The 17,401-nt window shown below is 38.5% G+C and overlaps 4 protein-coding genes across 4 annotated transcripts; 1 reads left to right on the top strand and 3 right to left on the bottom strand.

Moving 5' to 3' along the window:
- Window positions 1-66: 66 nt before the first annotated feature.
- On the bottom strand, window positions 67-3,236 carry LOC137733998 (cell division cycle 20.2, cofactor of APC complex). Its single transcript, XM_068473226.2, has 5 exons — window positions 2,247-3,236; window positions 1,698-1,967; window positions 1,312-1,581; window positions 636-1,217; window positions 67-537 (listed from the first exon to the last, which is right to left on the bottom strand). The coding sequence occupies exons 1-5, from the start codon at window positions 2,343-2,345 to the stop codon at window positions 397-399; spliced, it is 1,362 nt and encodes a 453-aa protein (XP_068329327.2). The 5' UTR covers window positions 2,346-3,236; the 3' UTR covers window positions 67-396.
- A 70-nt stretch (window positions 3,237-3,306) lies between these two features.
- Window positions 3,307-5,826, bottom strand: LOC137734796 (protein VASCULATURE COMPLEXITY AND CONNECTIVITY). Its single transcript, XM_068474080.2, has 3 exons — window positions 5,497-5,826; window positions 4,100-4,302; window positions 3,307-3,845 (listed from the first exon to the last, which is right to left on the bottom strand). Exons 1-3 carry the CDS (start codon window positions 5,590-5,592, stop codon window positions 3,506-3,508), a joined length of 639 nt encoding a protein of 212 aa, XP_068330181.2. The 5' UTR covers window positions 5,593-5,826; the 3' UTR covers window positions 3,307-3,505.
- A 1,006-nt stretch (window positions 5,827-6,832) lies between these two features.
- On the bottom strand, window positions 6,833-8,967 carry LOC137734093 (uncharacterized). The gene is made up of 6 exons (XM_068473369.2): window positions 8,673-8,967; window positions 8,216-8,437; window positions 7,783-7,949; window positions 7,587-7,671; window positions 7,252-7,320; window positions 6,833-7,164 (listed from the first exon to the last, which is right to left on the bottom strand). Exons 1-6 carry the CDS (start codon window positions 8,802-8,804, stop codon window positions 6,994-6,996), a joined length of 846 nt encoding a protein of 281 aa, XP_068329470.2. The 5' UTR covers window positions 8,805-8,967; the 3' UTR covers window positions 6,833-6,993.
- A 1,898-nt stretch (window positions 8,968-10,865) lies between these two features.
- Window positions 10,866-14,062, top strand: LOC137735303 (late embryogenesis abundant protein At5g17165). Its single transcript, XM_068474716.2, has 2 exons — window positions 10,866-11,092; window positions 13,461-14,062. The coding sequence occupies exons 1-2, from the start codon at window positions 10,989-10,991 to the stop codon at window positions 13,735-13,737; spliced, it is 381 nt and encodes a 126-aa protein (XP_068330817.2). The 5' UTR covers window positions 10,866-10,988; the 3' UTR covers window positions 13,738-14,062.
- Window positions 14,063-17,401: the final 3,339 nt, after the last annotated feature.

Below are 17,401 nucleotides of genomic sequence, written 5' to 3'. Positions count from 1 at the left end.
AAACGTACGTAGCAGAAGTATCCAACTTAAAGAGAGGGAGAGAGAGAGAGCACAAACACACAAAAGTTACGTGGTTCGGCAATGTGCCTACGTCCACAGGAAAGGGAGACAGAAAATCCATTACTAAAATTAATTACAAGGATTTCCTATTTTCTATCACCCTTTTTATACAGGGGAGTTGTACAAAGAATGTGGACTGAGATTGCCCTGTGCTGCAATCTGAGACTATTGATGAAGAACACTAACTTGCGCTGCTCCGAAGTAAGGATATAATTTCTTATGTTCTTGAATCTTGATCAGCGGTATGATTCTCAAAGAAAGAATACTGCAGCTCCATCTGATGTAAATGTGCAAATATGATTCGAAGGAACCGTAAACCCCTTCTCTTGTTCTTGATCAGCGAATGCGGTTCAAATGAGCAAAGGGCTCAGGGTTAGCTTTGGGAGCTGGTTTAGCCACCTCAGGGACCCCAAAAACGTTCCAAAACCTGAGTGTTTCATCACCAGCTGCTGATGCAACTGTGCAACCATCGGGGCTCTGCAGATAATTCACAACACGAAAGAATTTAGTTTTATGTCTGTAAGGGAGCATAGCTTATGTACTCAATTCCATTATAAAGTTGTCAGATTAATTACCTGAGCCATATAAAGAACTCTAGAAGTATGGCCAGTGAGCTCGGCAATTTTAGCCATCGACGGGTATTTCCAAAGAGTGAGCTGATTCTGAGTAAACCCATGTGAGCTAAGCAATTCCCTTTCATTCTTGTTCCACAGCAAAGAACAGACCTGAGATCCAGTGTCGACCGAGTTCAAGCATGCACCTGTGTGAGTGTTCCAAAACTTTATGCACCGGTCACCCCCGCCTCCACCAGAAGCCAATAAATTGCCCTGGAAAGGACACCAAGCTAGGGCTTTCACTGCAGCTGTATGATCTTCCAGTCTGTGAAGCCACTGAGTTGGTGAATTTGAAGATGCCACTGATCTGTCCCATATATGGAGAAGGTTGTCGTTTCCTCCGCTAGCCAATTGCTGGCCTGAGGCCGACCACTTCAGTCCACAAACCTCTTGCTCATGTCCTCTGTATGTCTCAACAATGTGTGATCTAATTCTTACATCATTGTTCACAATGCAACTGTCCATCCCTCCAGTTGTAAGAATGTGGTTGTTCCATGCCAAAGAGCCTACTCGTGATCGGTGGCAACCTCTCAAAGTTCTCAGCTACAGAAGGAAACAACGTCACAAGAAATGTTGGTAAAATTGGCCACAATGTAACATAAAACAGAAGAGGAAAATGACAACCAAACCAACCAACCTGCTTGTTAGCAGTCGAATCCCATAACTGTACTTCAGAATTGTCCAGTCCAATAGCAATGTGGCGCCCATCAGGAGCCCAACTGACGCTGGTCACAGATCCAACTTCATCCTCAAATGTGACCAGTTCCGAAGTAGAACCATTGGTAGCATCCCACAAATAAACTGTGTTTGCAAGAGCTATGGCGAGGACATTGCAGCTCCCCCAATCCAACAAATTGAGGTAGTAATCATCCACAAGGTCCGGAGCATCCAATGTCTTCTCTGAGGTCTGAATATTGCATCAAATCATTAGTAGTCAGTTAAACACCACAACAAATTTTCAGAGTAACCAATAAAGTTTAAGCAAATATGTTCATGAGATCAGAATAAAAAACATATACGCACTTGAGGAATGTGTCTTCGGGGCTTTGCAGGTTTATCCTGTTGCAGAGAAGAGAACTCGCGCGGGAACATCTCAACAGGGGCAGGTGGCTTGTTCTTGAATGCAAGGATTCTAGTCCGGTTCATGTTCATTGCCTCTGCCAACTGCTTCCGATAGGCCTCTCTGGATGGGGAAGAGACAGCTGGGTTTTCCTTACCTTTCCTACCTTCTGTTAGCATCATGTTAGCGAAATCAAAATCCATTGCTGACCTGTTTGGTATGAACCTGTCCAACTGGTAAGGTAAATTACAAAAGATGCATATCAGAACATCGGTCAATTAAAGAACCCTAATTACAGAAATCAATTAGATATCAGATCCCAAATCTAGATGAACCCCAAGCCCAAACATATATGCCAACCAATAACAAATATCCAAATCAAAGTAAAACAGATCCCTAATTTCTGAAATCAAATTGATTGAACCCTAATAAAGAACAGAATCCCAAATTTCCGAAATCAAATCAATTGAACCGTGAAGAAAAATCTATTCGGTATAAAATTAAAAACTCACGTTTTCCCGAGAATTCCTTCGCTGAAGAAACTGTTCTTGAAGAGGGCACCTAGACTGCGACTTCAAGTTGGGTGAAGAACCCATTAATCCTGCATCCATTATGTAAAAATACCCACACAAAATGTGTATATATATATGCGAAAAATAAAAAAGGAAAATTTAAAAATCCTGCAAAAAATATTAGTTAATTCACAAAATCAATTCTACAAAAAAGGGAATGATTCAAGAAATCCCAAATAAAGAAAATTGGAGGGCGCGTGATGTAATAGATCTCTGAGCGTTGCGAAGAATTGCGATTTCAGAGAGAGAGAGAGAGAGAGAGAGAGAGAGCGTAAGTGAGTAATGCTAGGTTGAATTAGTGGGTTTATATAGCGATGAGATGAAGGGGATGGCAGATGAGCTAGGGTTTATGGAAAGCTTGCAACGGCTATGTGTCTAGAGAGCCGTTGAAAACTTGTGTGACGGAAATACCCGTGCGTTTGGTCAGATACAGCACACCGTTTGAGTTCCCTATCTAGTTATTTTAATTTTTTTTTTAATGAAAAATCCCTAATCATAATTATTAAGGATATCAATTATTCAATTGTGTCTCATTCACCATAATATTGCAAGATCTAGCATTATTATTTTCTTTTTATGAAAGTGAAGGATCTGGCATTTTTCAAGAAAATTAAATGGGAGATACACGATAATTTTTTTGAGGTGTCAATAATAGTAATTTTTATTTTTTTTAAATTTGTAGCTTCACAATTCTAATTTTATCTATTTTTGAGTAAAAAAAGATCAACTGATCGTTTTGCTACGATAGTCTACCCTTTCGAAGGCCGAGAAGACTCACATAACTTTTCTTTTCAATTTTATAGTTTTTTTTTAATGATTTCACACGTTTTGAATCATATATTGTTATATGCTTTCTGCATTAGTATGCTCCAATATTGTATTAATAATTGTATTCATTATTTCTAGTTTTATTTATGTATTATTTTGTAAAGAAAGAAAGCACGTGAATCAAAGTACGTCATTTGGTCCATTTCTGCCAAAATCAATAGCAAAACCAGGCTTATGAATCAAAACTCAGTCCATCCATGTAAAATTCGTAAATCTTAAATAATCCATCCAGCTGGTATTCAAACACATTCGGTTTCTTGGACAGTACGCTATGCACAAAATTAAACCCCTTTCTTAGAATTCCAACTATTACATCTTCAGAGACTGATCATAGGCTCATACCATAAAGTCTTACCGATGTGAGCCCCAGATCATGTGAACTGCCGCCTCATGTACGTGTCTTCATGGACGAATACTGGTTCTTGGGTGGTAGTACTCTGCGGTGGCATCTGGGGTTGCCCCATAGCTATTGCCCCTTGATTAGGAGTGGAACCAGCCCATGAAGGATCACTGTTCTTTGCTGAATTTAAGGTGACATAGTAGACAATTCCGAGTGCCACACTTGCAATTGACAGAAGGGCACCTCCGGCAAACACTCCGGGTTTCACAACGTAACAGTAGTAGTTGCCAAAGTACATGCTTTCTACACCATGTCTGTCATTGAGTGCGGCACCAGTGAGCAGCAGAAGAAACGCTATAACAAATGTGAACCTGCACCAGCGTGGAGAGTGGAGTAAACGGAAAACACATTCATTGTTAATCCAGTTGAAACAGATAGGTAAGTTGCCTTTTTCTTGTAGAAAAAAATGCGCATGTGCTTTTTAACCAGAAAAACAACAGCAGCAACAAGAATAGTAAGAAACTGACAAGATAACAAAACGATGAATTAACCAGTCATGCTTTTGGATTAGCAGCCTTAGTCATTTTCCTCATGAATGATACAACAAGTTGTGGTTGAGAATTACCAGGAAAGAACAAAGCAGAACAGTGCTACTGTCCAGTTAGAGTTGGAAGGCTGAGGGCTCCTTTTGCAACAAATGCACCCAGAAAATACATTTATAATGATTTGAGCTAACATAAGAGCCATTGCAGCAGTTACACCAAGTCCAAGAGCCGGACTCCGAGGGTATTCACATTGAAGAGTTGAGACAAACCGAACCTGAGACCCCTGCACGTTAGAAAATGAAGTAACAGAACATTTTCAGCATGGACTCCACTATGCAAACTGAATGCCAACAAAACTGGAAAAAGCCGGAGAAGAACATAAAATAAACTTAGCATGAAGAGGCACTTGCTTAAAGGTTCTAAACAATCACTCCATATTGAAAACTGACAACTTGCGAGCATATTCTAAACAGTTTGAGTCCATCGACAATAACTGCCCAATGGAGAGGGAAGGCGTAAATCTCTCAGTCTCTCCATTAATCTCCATCTCAGATTTTCACATGAACACAACTCTTTTGACATTAGAGTTCAAAAGAATGATTAAAGGAAATGATAGAGCCTAAAAGATGACTATTCTTGCTCCGGATTTGAGATTTTTAATGCATTTGTAAAGAAATAACACAATTCCAAACTGCGTTTTCATTTACCGAAAAATGGGCAAATCTTCATTGGCAACCTACACTAGTGAGTTTCCGCAGAGTCATTTTGGAAGCCCGAAAGTTGAAGCATTGAAGTCAAATAAATAATTGAAATTTGGAAGTTAAGGTAAAGGCATCGGAAGTCAACACTACATACGATATTAGTTTCAAGTCTTACCGAAAAGGGGAAATGTAGAAGTCAGCTAAACAAACAGCCATTTTCTTAATAGAAGGGCTGGGTTAGCCACTCAGTACGTGTATTCCTCTTCACTTGGAAGTGAGATACGTGTCTTAGGTTCAAATCTCATGGACGACGGATTCGATACCTAATTAGGCTACATGGTAGCCAAACTCCCTCCACCTTTAGTGTAAAAATATCGATGTACTAAGAGAAAAAAAAAAAAGGGCTAGGTCTAGCCCGTCTGAGGTTAAAAAATGCCTTGGATTTCGAACAGGTATTTCGAACAGATGCAGTGGAAACAAGAAAAACAATAGCAAAAGAGAAAATTAACTGCAATCCTCAAACAACTCTCCGTTCGTTGAAGCAGATAAGAAATTAAAGCTTCAAGCTTTGGAATTTGCACCCTTCAAGGATGAACAAAACAGATTAGTTGGTAATAACATGAATCCCTCTTTCTACTTTTCTTAATTTCCCAATTTTTCCCAGCAACCGAACAAAGGGTTAGAGTATAATCAAGCAGAAAGGAAGCAGATTTAGACGAACCCAAGTGAAGAAAAGAAGATCTAAGCAAAACCCAGATGAGCCCTTTAGCTTTTACCTTGATTCTCGTGCCCTCGGCGCCGAAACCTGTGGCGGCAGATAGCAGCCCCAGTAGTCCCACCGCGCAGCAAACCAGAAGTACTTTTCTCTCCATCTCTGGCTTCTGGGATCAGCCAAAAGAATCTCCCCACTAACACTCTTTTTTCTGTTTCTGGCTGTTGGGCGTAGATTTTGATAACTTGTCTGAAGTGTGAAGAAGAAAAGACGTAAAGTTGACTGCGTGCCTAGATAGCAGATACTTGGATAGGAAGCTCCGGGGAGGGTCGCAACGAACAGGACAAGCTTAAAAAAAAAAAAAAAAAAAAACATCCCGGACATTTTTCTCACTTGTAAATAAAATGTTTTAAATTTGAATCTTGTAGACAATGAATTTGATATTAAATTAAATAGTTTATTATATAACTTAACCGAACTTTCCCTTAAAATATATCATTGTACTAATAAAACAGTATCAAAAACAAAAAAATTAATATAAATTATTCATTATACGACTTAACCGAACTTTTCATTTCACTCAATATAAAATATATTGTTATATTAAAAAAATAAAAAACACGTCAGGAAAAAAAAAAGTTTTTGTGGCTTTCGTTGATTACAATTTACAAGATTATTTAAACACCAAAAAACAGGCCCAACATGAAATGTCAGCCCAAGAAAAAGCTCAACTGGAGAAAACAAAATTGCAAAAATACATTTAATTAGGGGTGACGTTCAAACCGTTAAGCCGAACCGGGAAAGTACATTTGGCCATGATACGTTCGGTTTTCGATTTTTCGACTTTTAAAACCAAACTGATGGGCCAATATAATTTTTTATTTGTCTTCTACACTGGTCTTTTTAATTGGACATCCTACTCAAATTGTAGAGCCGACTCTTATAATTCCATCTATTATTTATTTTTGTCTTTTCTTCTCGTTTGTTTTCTTTTCCAAATTTTACAAAAACAAAACTTATGGAGTTAAATCAAACCAAACCAATTATAAGCATGTATCAAACTTTTCGTTTGTTTTCTTTCCCAAATTTTACAAAAAGAAACTTATTGAGCTAAATCGAACCAAACCAATTATAAACATGAATCAAACTGAATTGGACCAATTAGGCCCAACCAAAAATGTCTTTAAAACAAAGTATTAATTGCTTGTTTTTGTATTTACAAGCCAAACCAAACATTAAGTAGTATAAATTGGAGCCTACCCGACTCATAGGTTTGTTTTTGGCTCGTGATTAGTTAGTTTTGTGCGTTTATATTTACAAGAAGCTATTATTAAGATTCCAAATATGTTATGTTGCATTCAAATCCGTAATTCATTCAAATAGATACCAACCTTACCCTCTTAAGAAAGAAAGACGCTACCCTTCTTGAATTGATAATTTAAATCTCAAAAACTCCATGGTGTTTTTACGTTTTCTAGAATATATAGGCCTGTTGCAACAACTGATACATGATCGAGGGTATTAGTATAATTTAATAAAATGCAAGTATTTAGCTGTGTGCTCATTGAAGACCATATACAAGCAAAGCTCCGACGCCGGCAAGACCAACCGCTAGGCCAATGATGACGCCGATCGGAGGCAAACCGCCGCCAATGGCTTTCCCGGTGTTGACATCGTATTGTGCAAACCGCTTCTTTGGTGCTAGACATTGAGGGCATGTGTACGAATCCGGCTGCAATTGCATGAATGCATCAAAATCACGTACACAAACTTGTCTAATCTAATTGGTAATTGGTGAAAACGGAGCTAATTAAATTACCTGCTCATCAAAAGGCTTCTGTAATGTGTATATGAATCCACAGTCAAGACATATGTGAGTAGCTCTAGCCTGAAAATTGTTCACGGTGCACCCAATCAATAGTATAATTCATGGTGCACCCAATCAATAGTATAATTCATAGGGCGCGGAATGTAGAAGCTTATGACAAATGAAACACAATAGGCTATCAATAATATGGTTTAAATTCGTTTTTGATAAGAATCGAACTTAACATCTCTCATTTACCAGTAAAGAGAAATACAACTAGATAATGAGTCTAAGTGGCACTAGTAATAGTATCATTCTGCGGGTTATGTTAATAAAGTGATGCTTGCCTTTTGAGCCTCGGTTAGTTTCCGTCCAAAACGAGGTGGAGCCGGACGCTTTGGTAGGCGTTTAACGTCGACAGCAGCACCACCTCTACATTAAAAATTACCACAATTAACTTCATTTTTCCGACCTAAAACAGTGTTATTAATTCAATAAAACCAATTTATATTCTAACATAAAATTAAGAAATAGATAAAGAACCTGCTAACAACAAAGTAAACAGAGTCTGGCTTGGCATTGATGGCAGTTTTTGTAAACCCTAGTTTATCTGCTGGCCATAATTCATCACCAAAGAAGCTGCTGGTGTAGATCACCTGGTCCCCTGCCTTGAGCCCTGCCTTTGCTGCATTCCCACCTCCATCCACAGCCTAGACATATTATCAATACATATATTACAAGATTAAACTCCCAATTGTAAGTGACCATCTTCGTATGGAAATTATGCGTTAGCACTCCAAAATAGTCATCCTGCAATATATCATCCCTTTTTAATCTTATCACAACTGAGGGGTGCAAGTGACTATTTTGGAGTATGACTAACAGCTCCATGTTCGTATAGCCGTATAAATGGAAATTTGTACAAATATATATTGCAATTGGAGATAGAAAAGGAAAGATAATAAGAGAAACTGACAGTGATGGTAACAGGACCTCCGGGCTTTTGCCCCAAAGTGAGGCCTAAAGGCTTGTCCACCTCAGCCTCGATCGACTTGGCTGCCCCAGCAGTTCTTGCTGTAACCCTAAGCCCTCTTCTTACGTTGTTGCCTAAACCACTCCTATTGTTCAAATCTGCTACCAGAGAATATAGCACTCCCCGTTTGGCTTCTCCAAGTGACAATCCTTGGAAGCTAGATTTCTAGATATATAGAATATAGAACAAAACAAATGTAGAGTCATAAAATTAGATTTCTTGAACAGCATGATTCGGAATCAAAACATATATAAACGGTGTGACACCGTGGCAATATCACAAACCAATCACGCACTGATAGCTGATATGATCACTACTTTAGAATACTGCCACAATGACATACCCGTTGCGATAGATATTCTTGTGATTTGAGGCTTTGAGCATTAGAATTGGTACCTACCTGGCATTGAATTGGTGGCAATTGTTTTGGAGTAGTGACCTGTGGAGTTCTTGTCGAGTGGTGCCTGTTGAAGGTGGGGAAGCAAGAGGAGGAGGAGGAGGAGGAAGCAGCTGCAAGCACCGCCTGTGACATGTTTGGTAGCGCTAAATTGTGACCAGACAGAGAAGCTAGAGCGAGTCAGGCACACACTCTTCTAGTTTGATGTCTAAATGAAAGGAGCTCTTGTGCACAGGATTGCAGGGCCAGATAAATTTTGATTGGCCACGATTGATTTTAGTGGCCACTGGCCAGCCACAAACTACAAGCACCAACTTTCTTCCAAAAATAATTACATCTTATAAAAATTGCTGGGTCGAATGCTAACCAAGCCGGGTCAACCACGTACTCGGGCCATCCTTGCAAGCCCAAGGTAAACAAAAAGGATTCAATTACACTAGACATTACTGTGACGTCTCACAACACTTTGTGTTTGAACTTTTTCATACGGTATCACATCATTGTTTTGTGACATTGTCGCCTTATCATATTTGTTTCATATAAGTTATTTTTCAAGGTAACCTCATGACATGCCAATATAAATTACAACTTGCACGCCTTCGTCCTTGTATACGTGTGTTCTGCAAACCAAACCCGCGACATGAGGGATCGCTTGCTGCAATTAATTTTCCAATTAACGACTGAAAGGGGTTGATAACTATTGGATATTGGTTTTGTCACGAAAATGAAGCGTCACTGATTCATTGTGCAATGCGCACATTCGACACCGCCCCTTAGCATGCCTTGGCTCCCACATGTGTCCCCTCACGATGTTCTTCCCAATAATGTCTTAGTTCCCGTACTTTTGGTCAGCAATGCATAATTAAGTAACACCCTTTTTACTCCATATGTTTGTTTGTTTTGGCACCCAATAAATTCTAGCGTTTGACACTCGTGATTACTTGGTTGTACGGTACTAGTAACAAAAGAATGGACCATTTTTTGGTTAATTTCACTTAACAATTGGTCACATTTGTGGGAACTACAAAATCTTTGCTTCTTAGTTTTTTTTTTGGCATGCACACTTGTTAGAAAAGTGAAAGATATGCTTATTTTTGAGCTCGAGATTCATGCAAACATAATATTTTAAGTAGTTCTTTATAAACTTGTAAGAGACTCAAGACTTGATGATGAATGCCCAAACATGTGGGTTTTGGTATAATGCCATGCTTGCCTAATATACAGGGGAATATTCGAGTTCCATCTAAGCATAAAAAGGACTTTCAATTGTTAATTAGCATTCCTTTTGTTTTTCTAATAATTAAGTGATTATTAAACTTGAGATCTAGAAATACATGAACAAAAAGATTCTATTTCACTCAAGTGGAGAGGTTGTTGGTAGAGTTGTTAGCCATAGTTAATCAACTAGCAGTCAATAGCGACCACTGGACTTTGGAGCTTAAATAAGAATTGACAAAATATTTGCGGATATAGGTAATTGCACTAAACTTAATGATTACAGTTATATAAAATCGTTTATATAAATACATGATTATGAGTATAATTATTTACGTGAACATGGATATTACCAGCAAGTACAAACGACAATTCATTTAACCATGTGTACATGTAAACCTCTATGTCTTATGAACCTCAATAATACAAATCACGTTGTTAATTACGTGTCTGTTAAAGGTGAGTTCTAAATACACAAAACGTGGTACAAATATATGCACTCATACATTTAGCATCAATGGGGCTAGGGGAAATTAAAATGTCTTTGTGAGTCTATTTTGCCCTAAAAATGTAGACTGTTATGGTGAAACCACCGGTTAGTCCCTTTTTTTTAGAATTAAAAAAAAAACCCAATGTCTAATAGAGGTAAAAAGTATCATTTTAGACAAGAGGGCGTGTTATTAAAAGTGTCGATTTTGTGTGTCTAAATAATTTTAAGACAAAACTCAATAACTGTAAAAACACCAGCCAATGACCAAACGCCACCACATAATTACAAAGGCCTCCAAAAAACAGCGTTAAAGCGTTAAAGCATTAAAGCGAGAATGTTCGACCAAGTCCGCGTCTTGGACGCGTAAAACAAACCAACCGTTCAAGAGAACGACGCCGCTTCGTACTAGCAATTAGCAAAGAGTACGGTGGGCGGGTTGGTGGCATACAAAAAAGCGAGTCTGCTGGGGCAGGTGGACGTAAAATATTAGACTCCACCTTCCAGGCTTCCGCTATATAAGACAGACTCCTCATCCAAATCATTTTACACATAAAAGCCGACGATCGCTCACTCCGTCTTTCTCTCTATACACTTGCGCTTAGTCTTTTACTTGTATGGCCGCCAATTCGAGCAGTCGAGGGATCGCGAGCTTGGGAAAGCGACTTATCAACGAGATCCGAACGCGCGATTCAGCTCAGCTCTCTGCTCTCACTCTCAGGTATCCATTTTGCGTTTGATTCGAGCTTTTTCGCGTCTGTACTTGCGTTTAATTTCTCAAACTTCTAGGAAATTTTGATCTGTTCGTTAATAATTTCGTGTTGAAGAAGCTGCGATCTGATCATCTGAGTTGTTTCGCTAGTTTACCGTTTGGAAAATTTGCTTTAATTTCTGCAAAAAAAAGTTGAAATTTACGAAAGAGAATATATGATTAATTAAGTGTGACTTGTGAAATATATCCCTTCCTTTTTTGTGATTGTGGTGTGAGATTCTCCTCTGCGTGTTCTGGCTTTTTAACCATTAGATCATTTAATCAAAAATATGATGACGAAGATCTAACTATTAAATTCTTTGGAATACAAGATGCTCGGAAGCACGGTAGAATTTTAGATCTATTTTCAGCTTCGTTTTTATCGATATTTTATTGTTTTATGACTAATCTTTTTTAGGGAAGAAAAGAAAAAAGTTTAGAAACAAAGTTAAATAACGTTTATGGGCATTTTCGTACCAAGGGCCTGTTAGCCGTGGTACTCGCTTGCTGCGGGGTTTCGATAAGGAGACGCCACTGACTAGGATTCTCATTGGACAATCTCCACCGTTCATTAATATAATAAGAGGAAAAAGATGTCACTTTTGGTAATTAAGTGACATAATTACGATTAGGGTTTCTTTTTTTAAGTTAACCATGGTGATGATCATATTTGGAGGACTGAGATCCTTTCTGGATCCCTTCCATCCGGATCCTTTGGATCAAGCTGGGGTGAGAGATGGAGGAGAGAAGATAGAGAGAGAAGAGAGTCAGAGAGAGATGAAGAAGAGAGTCGGAGAGTGAGAGTGAGAAGAGGAAGAAGATGAACAGTGAAAAAGGAAATTAATTCCTAACCGTTCAATTTTTGATTGAACGGAACGATGGAAAGAATCCAGAAAAGATCTTATTCTATAGGGAAATGTTATTGGTATGTTAAAAATTTATTTTACGTTTCTCACAAGTATATTTTTTTTTTTTAATATAGAAAATTTGAAAGTGAAATTTTTGAAATGTCAATAACAATTCTTATTTTATATTAGGAAATCTTTAGATTTTTTGCGGATCTATATCGTAGGGTGGTTTTGTTTTTCAAATATCTACGTGGCAGCGTTAACTTTCAATAGTGACATGTGGATGTGCATATGCCTAAAATCTAGTGTCCTTTTCATGGCAAGATCTTTTGATGAAATATCAACTTATAATATTTTATGTGCCTAGCTTGCATTGAATGCTGCGGTCAAACTGGACTTTTGGTAGCTTTTGACATTAACATTTCCAATCCGCTTACTCTGACCATGAAGATTTTCAATTTTTCTTTCGTCAGATATTTGGCTTATAATTCATTTATACGTATGAATGACCTTATTCGCATGCCTGCTTGAGGACAATAGGCCGGTGAAGTGCAGTGTGAGAAATAGAATATCATACTAGTTTGTTTTTTGTTTTTGTTTTTTTTTTTTAAACAAACGATATTATCTACAAAGCAAGTAGGAGAGTAAGCTAAATCTTACAATGGACTAGCATTAATGTGGTTTGAATTCGTAAGAATCGAACCTAAAACCTTTCACTTACCAATAAATAAAAATATTATTAAATTGTAATCCTAAGTGTTAATATTTATATGTATTAACATTGGAATATAAAAATTGTTGGGTCAGTTGGTAGGTGGTCATTATCTTTTATTAAATAACATGGGTTGGGGTCATGTGACTTGAATATCTTGTTTGGGTGACACCTATCATGGTTGGCATGACATCGATACCTACCCTTAAACAAATCCTTTTATGCATTGGCCATTAGGGAATCTAATTAAGATAAAACCGATGCCCAACTTGTTTGGTAAGCAGGTAAAGAGTACAAAAGATTGTGGGGGCATTGTTATCCTTTGAAAAGTTGAAAATAACTGGCTAGATGGTGCATTTGTGGTAAGGCAAAGCTGTCTGTCCTGTCCCTATCTTTCAAACATGTTAGCTTAAGCTGCAATGTTTTTAAATTCGCTTCCATACCCTTTGTGTATATTTCTAATTGGTTCGTTCATCCTTTCTTAAGTGGCGTTTTGTTTAATATTGGGAAGAAATCGTGCTTTAGGACGTCATTAACAAGAGTGGGAAATAAGTGCTTTTACTTTTAGTTTTCTTTTTCTTAGAAATATAAATATTAGCCGTCAGGCGCACTTAACTACTGTCTCAATTATGTTGTCTCAATTAAGTCTTACATCTGAGTGACGCGAATCTTATGACATAACCAAATCGTTATGCTATTAGAATAATCTTTGTGATTACGTTTCCAATGGTCAAGTATGTACATAATTGATCATTTGCTTGTATGTATTGATATTCAGGAGGGCTGTTCACACCTCAATCTATGACAAGAACCCAGAGGAGCAGATTCGACCTAGCTTTGTTCCAGATGATTTGATCCCGCCCCAACCTGACAAGTACTGGGCTCCAAACCCCCAAACCGGGGTATTCGGGCCTGAAGCTGAACATACTTCTTCCGTAAGCAGGGAGGACGGTTCCTCCCCAGTGAATGGTGGTGAGGGATCCTCGGTGCTGGAGCAGAAGGCTTGGTTCCGTCCTACCAGCATCGAGGACTTGGAGAAGCCTCACCTCCTCTAACTCGGAGACAACACATTCAAGTATTGAATATATATTATAGATAAATAAATAAATAAAATATATGGGCGTGCTGCAGAATGCCTATATGTATGTATGTAGTGTAGTGCTTAAAGTTGTAGTATTCTGTGTGTTTACGTATAGAATACAAGCAGTAGTACTGGGTTGATGTTGATGCTGATAGAAACATATTATTCTATAGTTGGCAGCAGAGCTGGAGCTTACTGCGTTACATATTGTATGCAACTTAATGGTTATGTACCCATGCCTATGTGCTGTGTATTTGTACGGTATATTTTCTATACAAGGGATATGCTTCTGACCTTAATACTATTTTCACGAGTAATGTTGGGAAAATTATATTTTTGTACCATATTTAGTACTATCTCAAATTCTCAAGTAGCATACAATTAAAATTCATAATTAACGTGACATGTACACAATATTTATCACATAAAACATACACAAATTTATTACAAAACTATCATTTACCACATAAAACGTACACAAATTTACTACAAAACTATCGTCTCCCTAGTATTTTTTTATTTTCCCTCCTCTCTCTCTCCTCAAATTTAGCATGCGTAAAAATCAGGCTTTGGGACGAAGCACCAACATCGAACGGGGCACGGGAACATTTTTCTACTCTAAAACATTACCTTAAAATTTTGATTGCTCCAAGAAAATAATCCTAGATGCTCTTGAATTCATTTTTGAGGAATTCTATGCAGACTCTCTCTAAGTGGGCTTCTTCATGGATTCTCTGTTAACAGATGATCACACCATCACCTTTCATCTGTGTGCCGCTATTGGCACTGTTACTTGTGAGATGTTTCTCCCACGAGTTTCATTCACTTGGTGGCTGTAGGTTTGAGTTGTGGCATGATGGAAGAGGGTAGAATCTTCTTCTTTTCCGATTTGGAGGCTATGTTTGGTTGGATACCGGTGAATGCAAGAGGGCGGTAGTTCGTGGTCGGTGGTGTTAACGACTTCTAAGGAACAAGGATTTTTTCGTCTTTTGATTGTTTGTTCCGGCTCAAAATTTGGGTTGGACCCGTTTGCTTTGGGATCCATATTTTAGTTTTGGGATTTGATTGTAATTGGATCCCAATTTGTAAATGTGTTAGTTATGAAATTTACCTTTGTACCAAGAAAAGAAAATTATAACACTCAATTAGCTAAATGAAAGAACTCCGGATAATCTTGCCCTTCACAAATTAACCCTAAAATAAAAGTACAAAGCATACCATCAAAATTCTGGTTACCGTCGTACCTTCACCAGTTCGCCTGTACTCTGTCCCTCCCCGGACCCTGATCCCAAGGGTTCGGATTTGGATTAAGATTCGGCCATGGCTTCGTTGGAAGTGAGAGATTGCAGGAGTTGTGGTTTAGTAGCTGATGGATAACTGTAAGACTACCCATTTTGAAAAGATAATCAGTTTCAGGCCCACTTCCTTTTTCTTGGGGGAAATAAGTTAATCCTTTTCAAAGCCCTGATTGACTATTGAGGGTTTTTTTTAGGATTTTTTTTTTAATGAACAATATTATCTACATTAAAGATGAGTAGTGGACTTAGCCTCACAATAAACTAGTAATAGTGTGGTTCAATTTCCTCTTCCGTGAGAATCGAATCTAAGACCTCTCACTTCCAAGTGAAGAAGAATACCACCAGATCTTAATACTTAATACTAAGTGAAGTGTTTATAGGTGTTTTTAATATGACTAAAATATTTTTGATAAAGTGCTTTTAGAACCAATTCTTCTTTAATAAAATGCAAATAAATTCAGAAATGTATTTAAATTGTTTCTTATAATAAACTCATAACTAATGTTGTCACATCCCGGCCTGGGGTGGATCACTTCCTGGGCCCGACTCCACTACCGTAGCACGATATTGTCCGCTTTGGGCTTACCATTCCCTCACGGTTTTGTTTTTGGGAACTCACGAGCAACTTCCCAGTGGATCACCCATCATGGGATTGCTCTAGCCCCCTTCTCGCTTAACTTCGGAGTTCCTACAGAACCCGAAGCCAGTGAGCTCCCAAAAGGCCTCGTGTTAGGTAGGGATGGAAATATACATATAAGGATCATTCCCCTGGGCGATGTGGGATGTCACAATCCACCCCCCTTAGGGGCCCGACGTCCTCGTCGGCACACCCGCGACCAGGGTTAGGCTCTGATACCAATTTGTCACATCCCGGCCCGGGGCGGATCACTTCCTGGGCCCGCTCCACCACCGTAGCACGATATTGTCCGCTTTGGGCTTACCATTCCCTCACGGTTTTGTTTTTGGGAACTCACGAGCAACTTCCCAGTGGGTCACCCATCATGGGATTGCTCTAGCCCTCTTCTCGCTTAACTTCGGAGTTCCTACGGAACCCGAAGCCAGTGAGCTCCCAAAAGGCCTCGTGCTAGGTAGGGATGTGAATATACATTTAAGGATCATTCCCCTGGGCGATGTGGGATGTCACAATCCACCCCCCTTAGGGGCCCGACGTCCTCGTCGGCACACCCGCGACCAGGATTAGGCTCTGATACCAATTTGTCACATCCCGGTCCGGGGCGGATCACTTCCCGGGCCCGCTCCACCACCGTAGCACGATATTGTCCGCTTTGGGCATACCATTCCCTCACGGTTTTGTTTTTGGGAACTCACGAGCAACTTCCTAGTGGGTCACCCATCATGGGATTGCTCTAGCCCTCTTCTCGCTTAACTTCGGAGTTCCTACGGAACCCGAAGCCAGTGAGCTCCCAAAAGGCCTCGTGCTAGGTAGGGATGTGAATATACATTTAAGGATCACTCCCCTGGGCGATGTGGGATGTTACAAATGTTTTTTTTAAAAGTGTTTTTAGTTAATTTAAAGGAAAAATTACATATAAATTATGCTTTTAATTCTTAATTTCACGTTGAGACAACACTTTTTAAACATTTCAAGGAGAGAAAAATATCAAATATCGATCCATACACCAATAAAATCACAATTTATGCATGTGCTTGATAAAGAAAACACGGTACGGTGAAGTACAAACCATTCTTGACGATTTGTCGCAAGGTCATCTTCAAGAATTTAACAAGTCCAAGTAAAAAATTTGAACTGAGGAACTGTTACAGAAGCTAGCTAGAGCAATGTTAACCTGTTGTTTGTCTACCAACTCTTTATATTTATATAGAAACAATGCTTTTCTCGAGGAGCTTGACCACTTGGTGAAGCACCGAAATCCTCTAAGGTAAATGAGACTTCCCATATTTGAAGAGATTTCTTCATTTAGAAATGAGTTAGTTTGCTAATTTTATAGAGATTTATAGATGTTGAAGTGGATCTTAATTTGAATTCTACTATAAGTTAGGAGGTCGGTACCAAATAGGTGATATTTGTACAAGAACAACAGCATTGAAATTCATTTTTCTTTACTTCGATTAAATTATGGTAACAAAATCGGATGACATATTTGTAGTTCTGAACTAACATATATAGTTTTGTTTCATTAATTTGTACAAAAGCATGCTTATTTTCTAGTTACTGAGCTTAAAGTGAGAACTATATGTTTTGTTTCTTCTGTTTATTTGCTTTCAAGTTCTGATGAAACAAATAAAGATTCATATGCGAGGACTAGTGAAATAGAGCTTACTTTGTGTTGAAATTTTGTTGTATTTTCGTTGGGTTGT

Source organism: Pyrus communis, chromosome 7 (assembly GCF_041283825.1).
Source record: "Pyrus communis isolate YQ-2024b chromosome 7, ASM4128382v1, whole genome shotgun sequence".
NCBI lineage: Eukaryota > Viridiplantae > Streptophyta > Magnoliopsida > Rosales > Rosaceae > Pyrus > Pyrus communis.
Note: the sequence above shows the minus strand (reverse complement) of the source record. Positions and strands in the feature narration are given on the sequence as shown.